Genomic DNA, 25,030 nt, shown 5'->3' on the forward strand with positions numbered 1-25,030 from the left:
CAAGACCTTCAAGTGTCATTTCTTTGTCTCGCTGATGCCAATCAATAAAGTTGAGTGTTCGCCCCAGAGAAAAATCCGTCCACGATTGGCTGCACAATTTATGAGAGCTAAAGCTTTGAATACCATTGTATGCTATTGATCCAATATTTCTTCAACAAATAGCTCAGTGTTGATATTATAGCCAGATCTCCCAAATAGATTATATTGAACACTAGCTGGTGCCGCTTGTGATGATCAAACTACTTTAAAAAGACTTCGCTCAAACTCAATTTCTTCAGAGCGGTGCCATTTTAAATGACATGTTTAGATTTGTATCCCTTATTATGAAGAGCTGTCTACTTTGATGTAAGCTGAGAGTAGTTCAACCGATATGCGATTCCTCCCGACTTTCCTCTTTCAGAAGAATGGCAAAACTATGCAGTATTTCACAACAAAACAATACAAGAGACAAAAGAAATCTCATAAAGACACAATTTGTTCCTGCAGAATGTAGTTTCCTCTCAATTTATACAACAGCTTGTGGAGCATAACTTTTCTGAAGCACTCCAATGCCTTTCAAACAGCACAGTGTGTGTGTGTGTGTGTGTGTGTGTGTGTGTGTGTGTGTGTGACACATTGAGACAAAAAACACAAGTAGCTTGGTTCTAATGACTGCTGTCTGCTTACTGCAAGCTTAAAATGATACTTAGTATTAACAACAGAATAAGTAACACAATTTATACATACAAATACAAATTAAAAGTTGAGTTAATACACAACTGAACATCGCTGAATTCAGTACCCTCACATGTTTTAAGGTCCCATTCTATGTTAGATGGTGGCAAACGATTTCACTTTTGGTTGTTTCTGCAATATGCAGTTTTTGTATACAACTAGAAAGATAAGAAGAAAATTAGATGAAACTAAAATTCCTACCGATTCCTTCACTGGGGGAATGTACAGTAGTCGTCGACCGTGACTGCTGCAATGTGTCTCTTTCCACTTCGGGGAGCAGTTGGATCGACAAACACATTTGGCAGCTCTTGCTTAAGATCTGGTTCCAATTTTTAGGGACTAATTTTAGAATCCCAAGAATATATATTAAAGATTCGTTATTTTGCCCTTCGTGACGCCCTTTATTGGGTTCAAAGAAAGTACAACTTACTTTTTGATACATTGTATGCCGCCCACTGATATCTCTCTATACATGAACTCAGAAAGAGGGATGTTTACCAATAAAAACTGGTAGCCCAAAGTGTAATAAGGAGAGAGTGCAATAAAGCCTTGAGCTATTGGTAATGGAAACTGACCATTACCAATAGCATGATGAGTCGCTCTGTGTCAGTAGAGACCATCCTGCAAAGTGCACCCATTCGCCCATGTAGATGATTAGTGTCGCTTTGTAACCATAAACCTGGACTTTGGTTTATTAAAGCACAACCTTTGAGTCCGACCGCACAGTGTAACCACAACCTCGAGAAATGTGACTCATGGTCGACACTGCAGAGAAGGGGGAAGACCTCAACAATGAAACAGAAATGTTAACATATTCTGACAGGAAAAAAAGGAGAATGTGCCTTTTCATATGACTCCTGCACGTTGGCTTTTTGACAACAAAGAACAAGTCAGCATTAACAGGAAAGAGCATGTTCTATTTTTTTGCGTGACGATTGATTGCTTGTGCAGTTCCTTCAGAAAAGTCACCCTGATCATAGGGAATCACCCTAATCACCACAGTCTGATGCTGCGAGGTAAAACCATGTGGCCGGTTCACTTTAAAGGCTGAAACGTCTGATGGCTGAGAGCTTTGAAGTGAGATCTTACATCCTAACCCTTCCACCATTTCACATCTTCTTAGTTTTGTTCTTGTTAGAGAGCTGGCAAAGAGGTACATCTGCCAGGACTAAGTAGAGAAATACATTAACACATCCGCTTTGTGCTCACTTAGGTATCATTGACTAACAGAGCGCAACAACTTCTGAACCTTGTCGACGGAGTCGGCGTCCAGCTTGACAAAGTTCGTTACCTAGAAAGGCAGGTTTTTTTTCAGGTCCAGGGGCTTGTTTCCACCAGGGTCCCGCCGTCTCTCACATTACCACACAGAGGCGAATCTTGGCCTGACAGGTAATGCAGGAAGGGCAGTTTTAGAAGGCATCAAATATTCATGTGAGTCTACGAAAGTGCTGGCCGGGATTCATGGCCCGCGGGCACATGGCTGCCTGCGCTCCTTCATCACTGCCGCTGCACGGACCCCCGAGGCTGGATTCTTTATATTGGATATATTTGTTTGTGTGTGTGTGTGTGTGTGTGTGTGTGCGCGTGGGGGGGGGGGGGGGGGGGGGGGGGGGGGGCTTGGGCACAGTGATGCAATATCATGTGTCAAGGCTGAAGGTTCAGACTCATTGCTCCCACCAGCCGTGAGCGCCCACCTCCCCCTTTCTCTGTGTCGCATGGGCGCGTCGCGTTCAGGAGCCGTTTGCTCATGTGCCATGTCCCTTGGCTTTGGAATAGACAGGAGGACATTCAGTCCATCACTTGGCACTGACTGGACAGGAGCTTCCTGTGAGGTCCTCAGTGGTGTGTTCCAGAAACCTCCAGTCAGCTGATCCTCCAAAGTGAAGCCAAGCCTCTCAGAGAGAGAGAGAGAGAGAGAGAGAGAGAGAGAGAGAGAGAGAGAGAGAGAGAGCTCCACTTTTCCCACTGTCACTACGCGCCCACACCTCTGAGGTTTTCTGGGGGACTCTAAACTCCAGCCCAGTTGGAGTAGCTGCTGGTGGAGGAAGGAGGCGTCGGTAGAGCAGCAGCTGCATCAAGGAGCGTCGGAGCCGACGGAGAGCGGCGCAGAGCGGCGCGGGGGAGCGGAGGAGCGGAGGAGCGGGGGAGACGGCTGCAGGTGTCGGTGTACGAGTCGCGATGGAGGCGCGCGGCGCGCGAGACTGAAGGGAGCACCGCTTCTGGAAAGCGCTCGCTTTGTTAAGGTGGATTACAAAGTGGAGGGGGCGGGAAGACAAATACGACAACAACTAAACAACAACAACAACAACAACAACAACAACAAAACGCCTTCGTGTTGCTGTCTACTTCACTTGGCTGGATTACCTCAGCACCATGAACGTGTCGCCTCCGGACCGCGGGAAAAACGTGCGCGAGCTGGCTTTGGAGATAGCCGTCCGAGTTCTGCTTTTCGGAGTTTTTGTGTAAGTATAAAAAGTCTTGAAATGATTCCATTTGATGCGCCCCCCCCCCATGACCCACGTCCGTGCGCCATTCCACACGCTCGAGACCCTGACGTGCTGCGTTCAGGGTCGTTTGCGGTGGTTCCCGCGCTGATCCGCTGTCAGTGTGCACATCACACGCACAGCGAGCGGTTACAGGTGGCAAAAAAACAACAACAAGCTCAGCATTTTACTACCCGGCACGAATTAGCGTGTCACTGTTCATGGATGACACATATATCACGGGTTTCCATCAATGGTGCCGATTACAGATGCTCAGAGAAACAGAGGCAGCATCTTCTGACACCTTCACTCAACACGCGGTGAGATCTATTTCAGTACTTGCGTCATCACACCGTGCGTGAAGGTTTCTCCTCTCAAAAGCAGCCTTCAAAACTGACGTAAATATAAATGATTAATTGATTTTTTGGCCTGGAAGCGTTGTGCATTGTTTGCATCACAATTGTGTCACATTGACTCTCTGCTTGATGTGCTCTAATAACAGCCGTGGGTCCTGTTATCTGACTTACACATCCCTGCTCCTTGATTGCACCCTTGGGAGAGAGAAACAAGTGGAAAGCAAAAGAAAGAAAGATCAGCAGCAAAATCAGCACCGCTGTCTGCTTAGCCTGTAGACTGGCGCTAACATCTGTCCGTGCATGGGCTAAGTGATGCATGTGTGCGCTGCTATTCCGCTTTAAAAGGATCCAAGAAGAGCTTGATGCTGCATAGAGGGAACAACTCACCTAGAGGGATCAGACCAGAGCGGGACACATATCCCATGGTGCAGCCCCTCGGCCCCTCGGCCCATTTGTTGCGTTAACGGAGTGCTCCAAGCCACAAAAGAAAAAAACCCAAAACCAATTCTCACAATATCATCAGCGCCATCAGCTCGCTGCCGCCACCGAAGCCCACGTCACAAAGTTCTTGATCGCCATAATGACTTGAGTTCTACACAGAAAGCCCGCTGGAGGCTAGAAGCCTGGTTTGCAAACGGACATCTTCAGTAAAGCTGATCTGCTGAAGAGCCCTTATTGTGGCTCCACAGACAAGTCCAAGGCCAGACATGGTGACGAAACACAGAGCAAATTCTGAAATTTGATCTTTGTGGCAAACTGTGTTTTGGGGCTCTGTGTAAGACTAAGGACCTTTATCTTCGTACGGGATCACATGTTTTGACAGATGAATCATTTTGTCTCATAGATTTCTTTTATTTGTAATTGCTAAGTGAGCTTTTTGCCTGAGGGATCAGAGAGACGGAGCTGCTCTCTGGCCCGGTGGGTCAGCGGTTCCCTGTTCTTGTCACACCTCAAACCCCCAGGTGAAGGTAGATAATTGGGGTCAACTAGAATCAGCTGGAGGTGTAAAGGACAATTTTGTGTTTGCTGCTTATTGTAAATGTAATGTCCCTCATGTTTCCCTCGCTTTTCCTTGTGTCACTGCTCATTTAAAATCTACTACTTATTTTTAATTGCCTCTGCCGCTCAGTATTCAATTTGGATGAGAAAAAAAGAAACTCATTTTTCGTTCTCTGTCCACATTCCTTTATTATTGTGCATGTGCACAAAGGGATGTGGGAAATTAGTTCCTTAAGCGTTTAGCTACATGAGCAGGGAGGGATGCATTAGAAGGTGTCTACAATAAAAGATATCATGTTCTGCCATTGTTTGGTCTTTGCTGCTGGTTTAATGATTCTTGTTGGTCACACAAGCTGGTCTTGCTTCTCTCTGCCACACGGTCAACCCTGCACTTCTGTCCAGAATACATTATGTCAAAGAGGACTTGCCTTTCAAGGAATATTAATTTGCCTTTGCCTTTGCTGTGCCAAGCTGCCTGCCCATTCCAGGCCTCAGGAGGCGCGCTGACCTTCAGTGAGGGCCAAGTGTGTGACGTGAGGTCGACCCTGTGCCATCAAACAGTAATGCCATGCGGTCATCATGACTGGGTGGACACTCCGAGAGTCACACATCTCCCCATAGCAAGTCAAAAAAACAAAACAATGAAAGGCTGAAAACTGCATGCCTTTAAAATAGCCCTCTTTCTTCTAACACACAAAGGGAGGATAATGGGTTTGCGGGAAATTTCACTTTACTTGTAAACCGGAGCAAAACAAGCTAGAGCTTGGACAAAATACCCAAGAAGTAATTTCTCCCCTGAGTGGTCGTGTGCCTGAGCTCATGTACCAAATCAATCAACACAAGGGTTTGTGTCTCAGCACTTAGATGGAAACTTGAATAAGTACGTATTAGTATAGTGTCTCAGGGGAGACCAGAAGACATAGTTAAAGGACACAGGGACAAAAGGAAACAAACAGATAAGATGCAATACAAGGAGTTTGCAGGATGCAATTTATTGTTATCCTGGATTGTTTTAAATATTGATAGATTAAAATCCCTTCTAATCTAAAACTCATCCAAATTCATGGAGATGGAGTTATTGGCCAGAGCTTTTACACATGAGACAAGTTAAATGTCCAAGACATGACATGGGATGTTAAGGATAATGATCTTGTTGTGTTACACGGCGAGTTTCCCACTTAATCCATCGCACATCTCGACCAGTCAGTGGACTATTTGGGAAAATACCTGTACAATTAACAATAATTTGGCCAATTATAAAGAAATGGCATCATATGGTTTTGTTTTATAACATTTGGATCCACCAATTTGCCTGGATAGACACATTGAATAAAATGATAATGGCTATTGTAACACTAGGTATACCAATAGCATGTTTGCAAGATGAGTATGCTTGACTCTGAGCTAGTATCAGATGCACACAATAAAGAAACTGGAGTCAGAGGGTAGAATTTATTGTGTGTGTCTGTGAAGGGGTGTTGAACGTACATAACCAAACAATAAGTTGTGTCACCAGTGGTTTTCCAAATGTATACTTTGATGCACCTTCCTCGAGACATCTCTTCCGTTCCTCCCTGAGCTTTGCAGTTCCACCTTTAAAGGATTCACATTTTGGTGCCGTGCTGGTCAGTGGCGTCAAACTCAATCACAAACAGGTAAACAAGTGAAAAACTGCCAATAATATCAGGATACCCGATACTCACGATACCAGAGTTCAAAGAGATTAAAGTAATAAAGAAGATGGAAATGAGTGTTCTGTGAAGCACAGAATATACGGCTGGAAATGTTGGTGATGGAGATGGGCCGGTATTGGACCAGCCCAAACCCCTCGGCCCACCTGGGATTACCCCAGTATCCCCTAGGGCAAGTCCGCCCCTGCCTCAGACTGTTTTTCAATACGCACATTGTTTAGCTTGCATGTTATGGATGCGGGCGTCCTGGTTTTCAGAAGAAAGTTTATCGAGGATTGGTTACTGTGTCATGAGGGCCTATGCTATTGATATGAACAATATCGAACAGGACAATGTTGCAGTTATTTCCGTTTTTCTGGATTAATGATGAAAAACTTTCCTTGCGATTGTAATGGTTGATTTGGTGATACTTGTGGTTGTCGTAACAGTCAGTTTTAATAAATAGCAGAACAAATAATCACTGAGCAGCTAGTGAGAAAAACAACGGATGAGCAGTTAGTGCTGGTTAGTTGGGCAATCTGATTTTTGTCAATAAAATCAATAAAAACTGCAGTATATTAAGGAGTAAGTACATAATATTATAAACACAATGACTGTGACTTTACTTGATTGTAAATGCAAAACAAAAGGAATTGAATTGAATAACTATGGCTGGAAACATTTTATTTCATGAAAAACATACAGATTCCAACTTATATATAATATATAAATATAGTTTTTTGTGATGTACTGAGACTGAAGTTTTCTTATACGGTCCAAGTCCAGTGATTTTTAGGATGTTAGTAAAAGCATCTGGTGGTGAGAAAGAGGACCCTGGCGTACACTTATGTTGCTTTGATTCTGCTGTTCCGTTGTGGTCATAAATAAGAATGCCAATCGTTTGTTTGAAAGTTAAAGCGTAAAGTCTCTCGCTGCGTTTTTTAATTTTCGCAGAAAAACCCTTCACAGGCCAATCAGTGACCCCTCATTATCTCTGAGATGTAGTAAAAGTTAAGTTTGCAGGCTTTGCTGTGCCTGAAGCGACACGGAAATGCTTTTCTGCCGCTGACTTTTATTCAGCAGAGGAGTAATAATGACCTCAAAAAAAAGAAAAAGAGGATTTTACTGGTAAAAAGCATGAGTGGAAATACAAAATAGTGGTAGGGGTTTTGTTTCTTGACCATGATGAATTAAGAATCTGAGATTTGCTGGAGAATAGATGGGGAATGCGGAAAGTGAAATGGCCCTGGCAGAATCAGAAGAACACGTATGTAAGGATGGATGGAGCTGTTTGTGTTTATCGGAGGCGCAACCACAAACTGCAGGTGCTGTGGCAGAAATAATCACCATTCCAATGAGAGCAGAGGCAGCCGACTATCACAGCAAGACCAGGGATTCCCTAACAGCCCACTCTGTCCCCGCTCTAAGCTACTCGGGCATTTCATTCCCCGCAATCCTTTGATCAGCTCATTACATCTCCTAGTCCCTGCTGTCATCTATCCAACCCCATCTCTTTATCCCTCCGTGGGCATCCCATCACTCAGTTACCCTCCGTGTGTTCTTTTCATTCCTTCTTAATATAGATATGGTATATTGTGTTTAATGCTGTTGCCCTTTAGGTCAATTTATCCATTAGATGGTGAAACTATATTGTATAGTAAGACAGATACTGTCTCCACTGGAGACTGAAATTAGACGATAGGCTGTAAGGTGAAGTAAAACACATTTCATCCAATTTGCATGATTTAGCCGTGAGTCCATCACACTTGAAGAAGATTGGAGGGATTCTCTTCTGCTCCGTCAGGGCCGCGCTTGCTGTGTTGTGGTGGAGGAAATCACAACCAATTCCCTCAATTCTGTGGTGTAGTCATTAGTGACAAGTGGAATTAATACTTTCTTATGTTTCTTGGACCTCACCCAAATCTATCTGCATTCCCTTTCCACATACGTCTCATTACTGATTGAAATTGAGAAAATTAATTGGACGCGGTTGCGTTTACAGGGGACCTCCATCAAGATTCCAGTCATTAACACCGCAGTCACAGGGAGGGTTGTGCTTATGCTGGTGGGCAATTCTTAATTGGCATTTTCAGCTGGAAAATAATATGCCGGAATTGAACTGGTACCATCGTATGATTAAATTGCCCAGTGCTGATCATCGGGAAGGATTTATTACTGCAGCGTCGTATTCTGCTAAGAATAATGTGAAGACTTTAACAACTCCAAGCCCAGGAGATGAGAATGACAGCAATCATATTATATGGACCCACTGTACAATACTATATGTACTGTAGCCAGTCCGCTTGTCTTGAAATATTCTGCCAAAATGTCCCCATTATGAGGAAACATTCGAGCCACAGCTGGTGCTGAGCGGGTGGAGGCTGAGCTGAGTAGGAATGCGATAGACCGCGGGGGTGTGGACAGAGTGGGAAAGTGACAGTTCCTGCACTGGTTAACACTTCTCCCAGTCCTGATATTTCTATTCTCATCCACTTCCTGTCTTTCCTTCCCTTATCGGCCACTTCCTCCTTTCCGATGCCCTTTGGTATTGCCTTCGATCTGCCACGTTACTGTCATTTCCAGTTTCATACCCTTATCTGTGAAAAGCAAGTGGCTGAGGAGATGAAAGGGCCTTTATCCAACACACACACACACACACACACACACACACACACACACACACACACACACACACACACACACACACACACACACACCTCCTACCTCTCTGGCCCCTGGGTTCTGCTGTCAGACCCCATTCTTTTCATGGTTTCCATAGTTTAGACAATTTTTTGCCCCAGCAGAGTGAAAGCGACATTCAGCAAACACTTGATGTTACAATCTCTTAGAGGAACGTGGTAGAGATGCACCTCTGGCAACTTTTAGGACTTTAAGGTCACCAGCTGTTGTTTTGGGGTTCATTAAATCTATACCAGCGTCAGATGTTAACGCTTATAGCAAACTCAGCATTATTGACCATTGACAGACCGTCAACCAGAGGAAAGGTCCATTCTCCCGCACTACTCCACTCCTCCGCTCTCTTCACTGGCTACCGGTGGCAGCCCGCATCCAGTTCTAAACATTGGTGCTCACGTACCGTGCTGTGAATGGATCGGTTCCAGCTTACATCCAGGACATGGTCAGACCCTACATCCTGACCCGCACTCTCCGCCCTGCATCTGCAAAACTGTCCTCGCTCCAAAACTGTGGAACGAGCTCTCTAATGACATCAGGACCGCAGAGAGCCTTCACATCTTCCGCCGCAAACTAAAGATTCACCTCTTGAGACTCTACCTCGACTAAAAACAATTGTAGCACTTAAATTGTACTATAATGGCTCACTGTATCTTTAGCAAGTCGTAGATCGGCTTATTTGATAAAATTGCACTTTCTTGTTTCTTGTTCTTTTGTGTCTTATGGTTGAAATGCACTTATTGTAAGTCGCTTTGATAAAAGCGTCAGCTAAATGACATGTGATGTAATGTCCAGTCAGACAGAATATCTCAATAACTACGATCAATATCAAACTATCAATATCCAATAACTTTTGGGGGGTATACAGGGCCTGTAGGTATGACCGTATGACCTGATCGTAGAAGCAACACTGTACATGTACCAAAAGGTTTCCAGCTCACTATTGAAAATATGCTGAATTATTCATCAGCTGTTCCTTTCTGCAATGTGGCCTTGGACGTACAGACACTGATTCGCTAGACAAAATGTGAAAACATGGTCAATGGCAAGCAAGTTCTGGGGTTACAAGAGGTTTTTCTCTCTGACTTCCAAGCCGATTTATGTGTGATTTAAATGTGTATTGATGATTGTGTCCTAGGAAAGTCGAAGTCGCCCTGAATCCTACGATGTGCGTATCCTGTCTTTGTGATTCAGATTCAACTGAATGGGGCAATCAGGAGCTTTAAAGTACCTCATCTGCCCCTCTAACGTCTTGCAGCATGCAAGTGATTCATCCTTACATCCTAAACTTGCATCTGCAGTTGTGTATTTCTATATGAGCGGTTTGAATTGTGCACAGATCACAGCTTCTAAAACACTAGCTCTGTCCTCAAGATAAGAAAATCAGAAAAACCCAATGAAGATCACACAGGGATTTTCTGAAAAGAAATCCCAAATAATAGCCAAACTAATCCCAAAAGAGTGCTTGGCACAAAAAAACACACAAACAACAAAAAAAGGATAAAAATAATTCCAGCCTTGGGCAAAGAAACTTAAACAGCCCGAGGGAAGAGCTGTCACAGGAAGAAAACATTCAATATACACACGTTCCAGGTCAAACAGTATTATTAATCATTTCAGCTTCATACACATACAAAATCACTATGTTTTTATGTTTCTAAGGAAAAGTCACAATTGTGTTTTTGCTGTCATTTTGTTGTGGTTGTGTGCGGTTTGACATAATGCCCACACGGTTATCTGCGCGTGTGTGTGTGTGTGTGTGTGTGTGCATCTATTAGTGCTGCTGCTGCTAATGACCAGCTCCAACACACTGCAGATGCTCTGGGAAGCTGTGCATGTTCACTCTTGATTTGTAGACCACGAGGCTGTAATCTCTCTCCCCTTGCTTTCCACTTGTGACATTTTGCGAGGATGATCGATGCGCTTAAATGTCAGCGTTGTGTCCAACATCTGGACAGCCAGTGTGATTGTTTCAAGTAACACCTCCATTCCTTCCTCTTTTCTCTGATTCTCTAAACACAGGCAGCTTATGTCTCAAATCCACATGCTGAACAGCACTAGTACACTGCTTACTGCTGAAATCTGTGTGTTGAGTGAGTGTTTATGGTAAAAAAAACTATTACGGTATATTTCCGTAAATCTTGTACATTTAACACCGGTAAGTATTTTGCATGGAAAATTAATGAAAATATTCATAATTTCCGCTGATATATTTAGAGTATTGTACTGTTACAGTAACTCTATTGTACCTATTTAGATCTTTTTAGGCTTTTTACTGTCACAGTGTGGTCCGTGCACCTTTAGGTGCTCGATGTGAGCTAGGAACTTAACACATGAGGTGTTCACAGTTGTGAGCCGTTCATCCTGTAAAATCCATCAGCTGCTGCGGAGAACGTCGGTTTATCGAATGTTTTTATTATCATCAATTACAAAGCAATGCAAATAAAGCCAAAAGAAGATCTGTCCTTTAGATTGAAACAATTCAACGTTATCTGTTGAATACATAGTTCACTTGTGTTTTCACCCTTCAGTGAGTATGGTTTATCTAAAGGTTGCAAAATAATTACAGAGTAGGTAGAGCTGGAACAAGCTCAAATACAGCAGGTGCGCATTGTTTGATTATATCCCGGTTATTAATGAAATAATCCACCATCCAACTAATCCTCACTGTTAATCGTTAATGCATCTTGTTTGGACGACGGTGGAGTTTGACCGCAGAGTGTAGATGCAAAACATCAGTAATAATAACAGAGGATTATTGCCACTTGCTAAGAACAGGCTCCTATTGAGAGAAGGAATTTTCAAATCATTGGATAAAATGAGATGACAATGTTTTCACAAAATGTTCGCTGCAGAAGAATGACATTTTGCCAACAACTTTTTAAGACCTTTTAAATGTCCACATGTTGTGGAATTGCCACTTCCTAACCTTTTCTGTATTTATAGTGAAAGCAGTAGTCGAAAAATCTTGTCAAGAAGTCACTACTCGCTTTTACGAGAATACAAGACCAACACAATGAATGGCATCGAAATACAACACACAATTACAATTCCTGTGCACCAAAGTGCTCTAAATGAGCATCCTAGGGCTTCTCGTTCCCTATACTGTACAAACGAGAGAGCTCACCGGATGGGATTAGCCGACGGCAGCGGGCCGGTAGTGAGCGTGATGAACATGCGGAGCATTTGCGAAGCCTGATGGCAATCATCGGCGCTTAGCAGCCTGGCTCGGTTCCCCCGGTCCCTGCGTGTCCCTCCGGCCTGCTAGGATCCGACCACTGCATCCTCTAATGCCTTTGTCAATCATGGTTCTCTGACCTTTCTCAATGTGTCTGGCAGCACGAAATATCATTCTCCTCATGTACTGGCTTCTTTAAAAACACATTCTTCAATTATTCGGTGTGAATGGGAAATTCAAACTGAAATGATCCAGAGTGCAGCGTGACAAGTGAAGGAGGGGGTTCCCTCCATTTTTTTTCTCGCCCGTCTGGCCGACTTGAGAAAGGACCTCTCCAGGGAGGCCGGCGCTGGCGGAGTGTCACTCAGCATCTATCCCTCTCCCCTGTCTCTGACAGGCACGGCGCTGTGCATTCTGCGCACGTTCTGCAAAGGCCGTGACTGTAACCACCAACACAAACAGACAGAGAGAGGCGATGTGACATTTATTTCTCTCGCACAATTCAGAGCTGAGTACAGTACGAGACGCCTCTGGGAAAATACTTAACGTCTTCTTGAAGACCTCCCAGTAATTACGTGGGTGCAATATGATTATATTAGCTGTGCGGTTTGCTGCAGGGGGAACTCAGATGAGGATATTAATATAAAGAGTGTAGGTGTTCATTTGTTGGCTGACCATCTAATTAAGCCATCGGTCTCCTTTTTCGGTCACTGATGCTTCCTCAGCCCAAAGTCCTTTTGACTCAGTTCTGTTTCCAGTCACCAACCTTTAAACCCCTCGTCACAAGCAGGCACTCAACCTGACCTGCAGGCTCGATAACTTCTCTTTTCACATATTCCCCCACAGGGCGGTCCTCGTCCATCAGGAGAAGGCGCCGTCCAAATGTCATGAATGTAATACAATGGGAATCCCGCAGGTAGATTGTTACTAGCCTGATTGAAACCTCCTGAGCACACTTATCCCCAGGTCCCTCTTCAATCAACGGCACACATAAGCAGTTAGGTTGCAAGGCTGCAGTCCTGTGGGACCAATATTAATGAAATAAAGACATAATGGAATCAAAATTGTATCCTCGAGTCAGTTGGCTCCCTTCTTTCTCCACTTTCAGCGCCCGCTGATCGCAGAATTGCAGAAGCTTTTTATGAAATCACAGATACCCAGGTGTCTTTATTTTAATCCGGCCGTGCTAGAGGACTTAAATTGGATTTTGCAGGATCAGGATTTTCTTTTTTATGTGAAAAGTAAGAAAGGGAGACTTATGCAGACACCTCTGAGGTGCGACTTTTTCCTTGCAGCTGTGGTCACTGTGTAAGTTGCAGATTTGTGGGAAAGCATTCATTGTGAAATGCTCTTATTGCGGTTGAAACATTGTGAACAGCACATTTTTCAGACCCAGAACTTCGTAATAGCTGACCTGAGCGGATGTGCTCCGTCAAAATGTACCTATTTTTGTATACAGACCTAATGGACTTAGGACTGATGTACTTTTAGGCGTCTGATTCACTTCACCAAATGTTTACCAGAACACAGAACAAAGTACATTCCAGAAAGTGTATTCTGGGAGTTACTTAAGAATATCAGTACCACTCGATATGAGGTAACTCTCTGGTTCTTCATGCCAACAACTAACATCAGTGTTGCTGATTGGTCCACACACCACCGACCACTAATCCATCCATCAGTCTTCTCCACCATTTTCTCTTCATCACCTGTTGTTAAATCTCTCCTCTCCACATTTCTACCAATGCACAGTTGTCATTTTCTTATATATTGAGGCCCGAGCTCTCTACACCCACCACTGACCGTTAAGCTTTATTGACCAGCCCAATTCTCCAGCTGGATTAAATGGTGTGTTTGAGGTGGGATGGGAATCTACCACTGGCAAATAAACCATGAAGATTCAGAGCAGAGAAGGAAGAGAATTTCCCTCTGGGCTCTACATAGTCTTGCATCCCAGTAGCCTGTAAATCTCATAAGTCAATTTTTCAATAGCTCTATGCTCGATGATTTAATGATTGGAGTAATAAAACGGGGGTTGACATGGTAGTGATGACTAGCCACCTCTAATCTGGAAGGGGGGGAGAGAGTAATTTGGAATTCCTTCCTACAATCTGACAGATGGTCGGCTCCAGTTCTTCTCCCTCAGTCTCTGAGCCGAACACCGCAGCTCGCTCCTAGTTTGCCAAATGTGCGCCGCACGAGAGAACAAATGCAATCAAATGTGAATGCGCACAACGCCGGCCGCGGGGAATGTGTCTCTGCGTTGCATCAGGCCCAGGGGCGGTCATAGCCGCGTGTCCGCCGGTGGGAAGTGCAACAAGACGAGGATAACAGCTTAACTTCAACATTTAGGAGAGACATTTAGGAGGACTACTTGACCTGTTGCCCTGTGCAGGGCTGGTTGGACATGGCCAAGCTCCCAGGTATTTTAAATTTATCTCAAGATGTGAAGGGCACACGCTATGTGCTTGGAGCCTCTGCACCTGCAGATAAATGCTGCGTGACTGTTTGATGAAGGTCTCTCTGTGGTTGTCTCACTCTGCTAGCAGATATAATGTGATCAATGTTAATGAATGCTCAGCTTCTGTTGAGAATGCGAGCTTGCCTGAAGTAAACCCAGCTAAGCTATTCCACTCTGTTGTATGCATCATGGCTTCACAGCATATCTAACAAATTAAGGGGGCATTTCTGGACTCTTTTTTTCTTATTCTTTTGTCATACTGGCAGAGCAGAGGAAATATATTCCCAAAGACAGCCACAGATTCTGCCCAGAGTGCAATGCAAATAAAGAGCTCTCAAACTAGCCACCTCGCACCGCTCTCCATGCTTCTGTGTGTTCAGAGTGTTTCAGCGATTCAGTTGCATTTCCTTGGCTGTGCTGGACTCAACAGCTTTAGATTATGCATTTTGCAGAGATGGACTGAAATTGGTGATGATGAATTGGCCCAATTGCAGAGCTCCGAAGAAGAGGAACGGGGATGGGGCAAAAAGCGGAAATATTCCAGAGTTAGAAACTGGATTATAAGTAAAGATTTAAAGCTTAGACTAAAGTGCACCCATGGGAACAGTTGTGAACGTATTGTATTGCACCAGCAGTTATCTTAACATTTTTTGCATACTCACCTACAGAGGATGTCCGTTGTGGGCCCCTATAGATGGCATTAAATATTGTGTCTACACAGAGATAAACAGAAGGAGGCTCTCCCAGGCAGCCGGCAGGCGGTGCTGAGTTCGGGGCTTTTTGTGCCCCATCTATTCTGGCTGGAGTGCGAGAGGAGCTCGGGTCTCACAGCACTAGTGATTTTTGCCTTTTCTATGCTGTGCATTTAGGAGAGACAGGGTGGGTGTAGAAGGCTTTAATTCCTCATCTTTCTCTCTTCTCTGTAGCTCCTGCCCTCATCTGCAGAAAGTGTTGTTAGGCTCGGAAACAATCCGAAGGAACGAGGTGCGCATGTTACAGGAAATGTCGGCTGAGTCTGTTCCTGCCTTAATGCAGCCACCATCACTTTGCGACTTTTCGTCTCTCCCTTTGAATCAGTGGGATTACATCCTGGGGTTCACGCTCTTTATGTCATTACCTCTGCGAGCCCTGACATTAGCTGGACTAATGTGGCAGTAATCTATAATGTCCTTCCTTCTCCCGCTCGGACAAATGCATCCTCCGTCACCGGCCTGTAGAGGCTGCACCCCCCCCCCCCCCACCTCCCTTCTGTTTTCATCTCAGACCGTGAATTACAATCAAAGTAAAATTTGTTTCCACAAAGAGCAGGCCTTCCTATCTGCAGAATCAAGGATGAAAGCCTTGATTAATTCCAACTACAATGTCTCAGCTTGAAAGCCTCAAACTGCACCAAAACAACATTGGGGTCTTTCTTTTAATAAAGTCTACGACTGGAAAATAGGCAATGAGGCAAAATCCTTTGAGGGAGGTATTGATTTGTTGCAGGAGATTGGATACAATCTTCCAGAAGTAGGAGGAATATTATTACATGTGCAATAGGCTTTTTTGATTTTGACCCTATGAAAGTGATTAACCTCAGCAAACATGGAGATGGTGAAAATATCTGACAGTTGTGAAATGTCTGGCGTTCATAGCTGCATCATCTTGTCTCATCAATATCTCATCAAATGCCCAAAGTGATGTTTCATGCTGTTTTTAAATACAATTTTACCTGGAGGAGCAGACAGAAATCATTTACCGCATGAGTGGATGTTGCATTTTAAAGTTGTTCATTTTTAATACATGATTTGAATCACACCCACCGACAATTAAAACTACCAGAGAGGTGACTACAGCACGTACATGCATGGAATGGCTGCTGCAAAGGAAGAATAATGCAGACTATAAAAAAATATAAAAAATAGGGTTAGAACCTGCAAGTCGGCCTTCTGTCTTTTAAATACTAATAAAAAGGATTTCCCCTCTGCAGCAGGTTTGTGCAAGCTACGAGAATACAAATGTGAAAGCAAATATTGTGAAGATATATATTTTATCTGCGTAGTTACCTTGGGGGAGCTTGTGCCTCAAACCCATTAAGACGTCGGTTCGATGCCCGACAGCACGATAAGCCTTGCAGGGTGACGGATAGGCCGCTGCTGTATGTAATGACCTGAGAGCTCCTGCGTGTGTGTGTTTGTGTTCTCATAAGCGAGGAGGTGTGTGTCTATCTCCCTGCTTCTCTATCCCCGCGGACTGCAACAACATTCCCTGTCACTGGTGCCGGGGTAAGAGAACAGAAGGGTGGATCAGCTGGGAGTAGTTGATGAAACAAATTGTGCGTCATTAGCACGGTTCCCGCTTTGTGCTGTGCATACTGTTAATGCAATGTGGTGGAGGTGAATCATGCACACGGGCTCAGCAAGGTGTAAAATTAGCAAGTACTGATTAGGCGGCTGTCTTGTGAAAACATCATGACACGGTTCTCCGCAGACCAACAAATAGAGCCTCTACTGTGTAATGTAGGCGCACGTCTTTCGGAGGGATTGAAACACAGTTTCCCTCTGAGGGGACCAGGACGTCCCTGATACACCTGATAAATGCTTCGCTGAAGGGCATGTGGTTCTTTCGGAGAGCATCAATCTCTATTGCCTCCTCAAGTCGGGGAACAAACCGCCGTACCCGAGACTGAAAACAAACAAACAGTAGTTGTGATTTATCTCTAAGCTTATTCTTAAATTCTGCTTTATCGCAAGCGATGCATTTATTATTACCGTATTTTAATTATTACAAATTATTCCAAAGACATTTTTGTTTTGTTTTTGTTTTACTTTTTTTTTTAAATACACATTTTACACACAATACACACGTTTGTCCTTCGGAAAGAACCAGCCTCCTTTTCTGTCGTCCCCTGCAAAGTGCAGACACTCCAGCCCAATCAGGCTGTGTATATTGAATATATGCTGCCCTGTGTAAAAGCATCTACTAAATGCCTTAAACACGTGTAACTGATGAGTGTTCTTTTGTTCCTTGCTACAGATTTACAGAGTTCCTGGAGCCCTTTGAGAGAGTGATTCAACCAGAGGAGCTTTGGCTCTACAAGAATCCTCTGGTTGAGTCAGACCACATTCCCAAGAGGGTCATGTTCGTAAGTACCAGATTTCTATTCAACCATTTGCTCTTCTTATTGACTTGATTGTTGCCAATAAATACATGGTCAGTATTGCAATCTACATGAATTACATCCTGTGCTTAATGCTTAGTAATCGATGTGGTGCAGAAATCCTTCATTTAAGACGATCAATACTGCAAAGCTTCCTCTCTTCAGTCGAGGCCTGAATGGTGTTGGTAGATACAAGAAGGGGTCCACTAACTGTGGTCATTGGTGCATCCAATGTAAATATAATCTTCTCCCGGACAGAGGTGGGCGGTGAAAGGTTATGCGTTTTCCCTTTGGATCATGCTGTAAAATACAGAGCAAAATAACCTAAGAATCTCATCCAAAACCGATTTTTGGCTTCAATAAACTTGGGCTCATTCCATTTTTATTGTCAGTCATACATTGTTGTCAGACTCGTATGGTTTCAACACAATTTCAAAATGTGATTATGGGGAAATATGAAAACACCCACAATGGCAAAAACAAATAAGCTGTTGTTAGACTTGAGAATACGGATCTATTTTCATCTGACTCAACAAAGAACATCTAACGAAGTGAAATGGTTGCGATTGAGGAAATCACTATTTGCTGCTATTAAATTCATAAAATGAGTGAAATCACTCTCATGTCGGAACAAAAGTATAAAGCCACAGCCAGGAGGTGATTAGCATAAAGACAGGAAGCATGGACATGAGTTAGCCTTCAAGCATGTATAAAGGAGTCTTTTCTCTCCAATTCATTTTGTATATTTTTGGTTGTACTGAAACGAAGACGGGAAAATGAGATTCAGGGGTAAATGGGCAAAAATGATAAAGAGGAGTAAAATGGTTTTGCCGTGTAAGCAGGAACGCTGCGCTGATGTCAGAATGTGAGCTAGAACTGCTTTTTAACATGGCTCTAATGGATACCTTCTGAATGTGTCTTCCATGTCACTGCTCCGTCCCGATGATGATTGCATTTCATGATGAACTCTTTTTCCACCAGATTGAAGCGGGATCGAGTCTTCTTTCACAGGCTTGTTTTGATTGGGCTGTGACTTTTAGCTCGTCCATAGTTACAGTGAATTCTCTCTCAGGCTGACATGGATGCATTATTCATAGCTGGATGTCAATTTCGGCACGCTAACTTGCCAGATCGTAGGCACTTTTTGTGAGATACAACTTAACCGGCAAAGACCTTCCTGAGCATGGCTTGTTTGACTCCCCTATTTGCTAACTGTCAGTGACGGACACACCGCTGCGTTACACCACACGCATCAGTCCTCTCATCATGTGCAGAAACAGCTACAGAGGCGGAGAGCACTGTCAGTCATCATGAGTCAGAAATGACGACAGCGGCAGTAGATATACTGTATGTTGAGGCTCCGCTTAGAGGCGCTGGGGACCGATCAGCTCAAATAATTGTAAGCCAGTTTAAAGTGACAGAGTGACAGTGACGGGGCATTTATTCATAAAATAGAAACGATTCTAATTAAAACAACCTCCACCACTCAAGCAGAAACCACACAGCCGCAAAAAACCACACCTGTCTGACTTTGCCATTAGTTGCCATTCGTCTGCTTTTGGCAAGACCCTAAAAATAATGAGTGGGGAAGTCTGCCCCCCCGCAGCCAGCATTGGAAGAAATGCTCCAGGTGGCGAGACCCAACAGACCGGCTTCTTGAATGTCATTGTGCTGACAGCAGCCCTGAAGGTGTGGTGGATTTATCTCTCCATTAAAAACAGTCCATGAAGCTATGACTCATTTAGATATTTGCTGTTATTATGCATGCAGCCTTAACTTAAGAGTCACTCTGTCGTTTTTGCAGGAATATCCTCCAGTGTTATTTGCTGAACACAAGGAGAGGAATCTTAGAGTAGAAGCGTGCCCTTTCAAGCAAATGTTTCCAGCTACATTACATTACAGGTTCTCGGATTTCACGGTTAAACAGATACACATACAGCTGACAACATATCAATCTTATTAATTACATGTTTGTATCTGGATTTTGGGTTGTAAATATGTTTACAAGCTTGAACGTTGAAAACAAAAAAAATCTCTCTATCTCTATCCGTCTGTCTGAGGCGCATCCCTATAAAGATAGTTCTCAACCTGTAGGTGGAGAACGGCATCTTAAAACTGTGAAAAGGATAATGAACATAGCCTGAAGATAGCCTTACACTACTAACCAATTATATTTTATTTTATTCCTCATGCACTATTGTCTTGTCGTCCATTGTCCTACTTGTCTGCTGTTACGCTCCAACCGCCAAGTCAAATTCCTTGTATGTCTGACATATTATGACAATAAATGTTTCCTGATTCCTGAACATTAATCCATCATAATGTACGTCTTTGTTAATGAAAAGGCAGGAATGCATCTTTGTATTTAAACGTCCACATCAATGCTTTCATGATTTTGACTGTTCACATCTTTGACTATTAATTGTAATAAACTTCAAGGAGTGCCTGTGTAGAATTGTAGGCTATAGAGATCATCTTCAAGTAAAATACTGGAGGGATAAAATACTGTTTAGAAATAGCCGACCCCCCTGCATGACTCCCTAGATTCCCTCACAGCATTTTTCTTTTGCAAACATGAAGGATGTCACTAGCTGCTGAGCACACCTCTGTGATCCAGTTTGATCCAGTTGGGCTAGGTAACATTTAAATGCATGTACACTCGTTTTTTAGGTTAAATACAGTATACTAGCTACTCATTCTCCTCACTATATGGTGTCATCAGAACTGTAAAATGTGCAAGCCCCACTGGGCTGCATGTAATGTGATGTCGGCCATGATACAGCATGTACTGCATGGCTGTTTTATACCGAGTAAAGCTCAGCTTAAGCACCCAGTGGTTAGTTGCTACAGTATGAGTAATGTGACATTTTCACTCTACCTACACACTGCCCTTCAAAGGTTTCTAATATCCTCTTACATTCAGGTGACTCAGAGAACTTGAACATCCTCTTGAAAAAATTGATGTTATCTACTGTTAATGGGTGTAAATGAAGTTATGTTTAAAGCGTGTAAAGTTGTTATAATTAAAAAAACAGGTTTCTGTGTCAGTATCAAGTGCACAATAATTTCTCTAACAAGCTTGAATTAACAGATGTGGGCTGTTAATTATGTGCAGGGAACGCCAGCTCAACATGCTATGGCCTGTTTCCCCTCTTCCCACATCCCCTTTGTCTCCGGTCCTCTTCACTTCGGTCTCTGCGTCTGATGCAAACAGGAGACAACGTTGACACACATACATCAAGCGCCAAGCCTACTCAAGGATTTTCATCTTCGGAGCAGGAATATATAGTTTTAAGATAAACATGCTAAAACAGGGGGGGGGGGGCTCTGGGCAAAACCAGGTGTTGGTAGTCGACCTCGGACGTAGACGGTCATCTTTGGCACCACAAGATTAAACATATCAGATGACCCAGAACACCATGTGCCTCTATGTGCAGAGAGCACAGACTCTCTGTCGTACTAAGGTGGAACGTTATTACAGTTTTTCCAATAAGCTGATTCCAAACTTTTCTTACCAAGATCATAACTGTCGCTGCACTCCAATCCAAGTGTGATTGCATATTTGAATCCGGCTCCTTCAAAGAGGAAAGTGAGGTACAAAATTAATTTAAAATTAGCAGTTTCACTGAAGTACCCTCCTTTCATTTGAAAATATATTGAATTTGCCTGAAAAATAATGAATCTATTGTGAAGCATGTGCTGGGTAGCCCCACATCTCTTATCTAGTGAGTGGAAGAATTCTTCTCTGCGCAGACAGGAGAGCCCGCTGAACCACAAAAAGGCTTATTTGGCCCCCTGGTTTGCCATATTAAAATAAACTGACTAATGGATAGGTTGGTGTTATTCCCTCAGTCCAAAATCAATTAACGATTAACCCGCAAAACAGATCCAGTGGAACGCTGCAGCAAATCCCTGATGACACAATGACTGTCAGATTCTAACCTTTGTGTCCTCAGGCCATTTCATTCCTTACCCCGTTGGCGGTGATATTCGTGGTGAAGATAATTCAGCGGACGGACAAGACAGAGCTCAAAGAGGCATGTTTAGGTACGTGAAGCAAATGACTTAAAATGTCCCACATGTGTTGTTGCAATCTTAAGAGAAGTCTTTAAGTGAAAGCTTATCTATTTATAGTATATTGTTGGCATTTTTCTTAAATCAAATGCTCTTCCTTCTTATGTTCTGCCTGCAAGTATGTGCTAAACGGTACCAACAAACAACTTTATTGGCCTAATAGTGCAGCTTGTTTAATTCTGTGACCTAATGTTACATACGGCACCACGCAAGTTAATCTTAATCACAGAAGCCTCAAGAAGGTACACACATTCTCACTCTATTGTTCTCTCTGTGCCCATTTCCCACCCTGTGGCAGAGGACATTAAAGAGCATTAAGCAAGTTTAACACAAATCCAATTAAAGAGACTCACAGAGTTGAATCCGATGGCTCAGTGTGGGGATCACAGTTCTCTGTCGCATTTAAAAGGACCATTATCGCCTGCAGAGAAGCACTTTACCAAGCTTCATGGTCGTACAAATCAACATCCCGCAGAAGAACAAAAAACAAAAGGGAGCCCATTGTTCTCACATGGTCACAGTTTGGAACACGACTCTGAAATCAGGGAAATGACAGACAGACGGATGAGAGAAGAACTTTCGGGCTGGGTCAAAGTGGCGATGCAGAGCCACTCATTTTGTCATCTCAAGCTTAAATTATAGAGAAGTACTTGATCCTGCAAAGTTATTGAATTCAAGGTTGCCCTGAGGGTCCTCCAAATTCACAAACTACAATTTCAAGCAGATGTTTTTGTACCTGCATAAATACAAGGTTTTTGGAGTTTGATTTTCACCCATATAATGCCAATGGGACTTCTAATATTGTGCATCTATTCTTTGAAACAGTGCAGTCACATCTGCTCCTCCTCCATTTTTCTTTGGAGTAAACAGAGCAAAATGTTCCCTTGGCTCGTCTAATAACCCTTTATCATTCCGAAACTCCCGCTGCTTAATTGTGTAATTATCCCTATCCCTAGTCACAATATAATGCAGTCATATTTTCCAAAAGACTACACACGGAGAACCACGCGGAGATGATTCTGCAGTGATTATTTTGGTTACGAAGCACGAATGATGTTGTTCATCATCTGAACGTGAGATCTCTAATCTTCCAGTCAGCGAGACAACGAGGGCGACACAATAGCAGGAGTTTCTGTGTTATCTGTATATTGGGTCTTATCTGTCAAAAGATTCACCAAAGCCTCGAGAATACATTTCAATCATTGAGAACATTCAGAAGATTTACGCGGGGAAATTTCTTTAGTCTGTTTTTTACATAACAGAGATTTTGTTCCAAGCAGCTTTAACAGCAAATCAGATTGAGTTTAAAGAAAGACCAATTGCATGAGTTCCTTTTACTTGTGATCAGATCTGACGTGCGCACAGACCCTAAAGGCTGGAGGTCAATACCGAAAGCAAAAAACGTTGCTGCTAGATAGTAAATGAGTTAGAGCAATAGATTCAAACAATAAGCTGAATCTGAACAGGGGCACACATTGTCATTTAATGTCGCATTTTTCAACTGGTCCAGCCGAACACGTCTCATTCGGATCCTTTGACCCCCCCGCTGAGTTTGCCCAAATTAACGAGCTGTTAAATAATATTGACACTGCGCTGGTCTCAGCGGCTCAGGAAGATAATATGGCTCGGGCCGACGTGGGTGGCATTCAATTGACCTGCACACTGCTGGGATTAACCTGAGAGGGCAGCGAGTGTGGCTAATGATGAGCCCCAGTGGTTTGCCTCCCAGCTAATTAAATGAACGTACTGTTACAGTGCAACGCTCATTGCCCAACTGTCAACCAACAGCAGTCCTGTAAAAAGTTGAGCTGAAGGACTAATTGCTCTGCAGTTAGATCGACTCTAAGAAGGTGCATCCATATTGCCAGGCCGACTGTAGCGAGACGTTTGCTCCGAATTACATATCTGGCTCACAGTAGCAGTGGCTTAAAGCAGTGGCTCGAAACTTTGTATCACCAGGACGTGATTCAGCTGTAGATGAAAGAAACCGGCCATGAATTTATGGATGTATTTGTCTAATTCTCTGGGTATGTTTACGAATCTGCTCGCTACAGCTGCTACCTAGAAATCCCCAAAGAATGAATTCCTAAAACCTGACAACCATCTGTCCAGCGGCAATGAAAATACCCATGAACCTAATGGGCTCTTTTATTTGAACGTTACATCACACTGGTGCCAGAACATGATTCTTGAATCAATCGTACCACGGGAGCATCACTGTTTCTATGAAGTCTCGTTTGCTGACTGTCGGAGGCTGATTTGACCGTGTGTGTGTGTGCGTGTGCGTGTGTGTGTGTGGATCTTCCTACTCCAGCTGTGTCCCTGGCCCTCGCCCTGAATGGAGTCTTCACAAACACTATCAAGTTGATTGTTGGCAGGTACGCTGATCATCCTGGAGCATTTTTCCGGCTCCTTTAGTGATGCTATATCTCTGCACATTTTTTCAGCTTTGACTAGTTTGATGGACAATAAATTGTTTAGCAACAATCTTCTCAGGGTTGTTTTTCCATTTTCAGACCAAGGCCCGACTATTTCCATCGCTGCTTCCCAGACGGACAAGTGAATGCAAAGATGCTGTGCACCGGGGAGCCAGATATGGTCTCCGAGGGACGCAAGAGCTTCCCCAGCAGCCATTCCTCCTGTGAGTCCCAGCTCTCCTTTGTGGCAGATGCCCGCTATCGCTTGCAATGCACATTACCAAAATCTATCCCAAATCACCACCCGGCTCATTAAGACTGCGTGCAACCGGAGCAACTGGAGTACGTAGCAGTGTCTTCATTCAATTTACGCATCCCGAGGAAGATGATTGAGACCCTCTCGAGTTGAATGATTGAGTCAATTGAATTCAATCTGGCTCATTTGGTGATCAGGTGAACGAATGAGAGAGGTGAACGAACACCCACTGCTTCAGCTCAGTGAAATTTGCAGCTGTGTACAGCTGTGCACACCAACGCGCGACACTGGACATCATTTCCCACCATATTGTTTTGCAAGCTGTTAAACAATTCTAATGTTTTCTCTGTGGTCCGATGTGATGTCCACGGAGTGTTCGATGTCAGCGGCCACACGCGTGTTGGGTAGCTGCTTGGCACTGAATGGTGCAACACCAGAAGAGCCGTCTTTGATGAAACACACTCGTCAAATTTCTTTTCTCTCCCTCGTTCCTGTGACTGCATACATGCAATTACACTGACTGCATATATTGAAATTACACTGAAACGCCTGCTATCTATTATGCAAAATGAAAAAAGATACATATATC

General features: G+C 43.6%; 1 protein-coding gene across 1 annotated transcript in view; it reads left to right on the forward strand.

Moving 5' to 3' along the window:
• The first annotated feature begins 2,342 nt into the window (after window positions 1-2,342).
• Window positions 2,343-25,030, forward strand: part of plpp4 (phospholipid phosphatase 4) — a 30,542-nt gene continuing 7,854 nt past the window's right edge. The window contains exons 1-5 of the mRNA XM_040178892.2: window positions 2,343-3,176; window positions 17,571-17,679; window positions 21,651-21,741; window positions 24,083-24,146; window positions 24,285-24,409. Coding sequence (XP_040034826.1) covers window positions 3,088-3,176; window positions 17,571-17,679; window positions 21,651-21,741; window positions 24,083-24,146; window positions 24,285-24,409 — 478 coding nt within the window. The 5' untranslated portion in view covers window positions 2,343-3,087. The remainder of the gene's footprint in view (window positions 3,177-17,570; window positions 17,680-21,650; window positions 21,742-24,082; window positions 24,147-24,284; window positions 24,410-25,030) is intronic.

The sequence above is a fragment of the Gasterosteus aculeatus genome, chromosome 6 (genome assembly GCF_964276395.1).
Source record: "Gasterosteus aculeatus chromosome 6, fGasAcu3.hap1.1, whole genome shotgun sequence".
Taxonomy (NCBI): Eukaryota; Metazoa; Chordata; class Actinopteri; order Perciformes; family Gasterosteidae; genus Gasterosteus; species Gasterosteus aculeatus.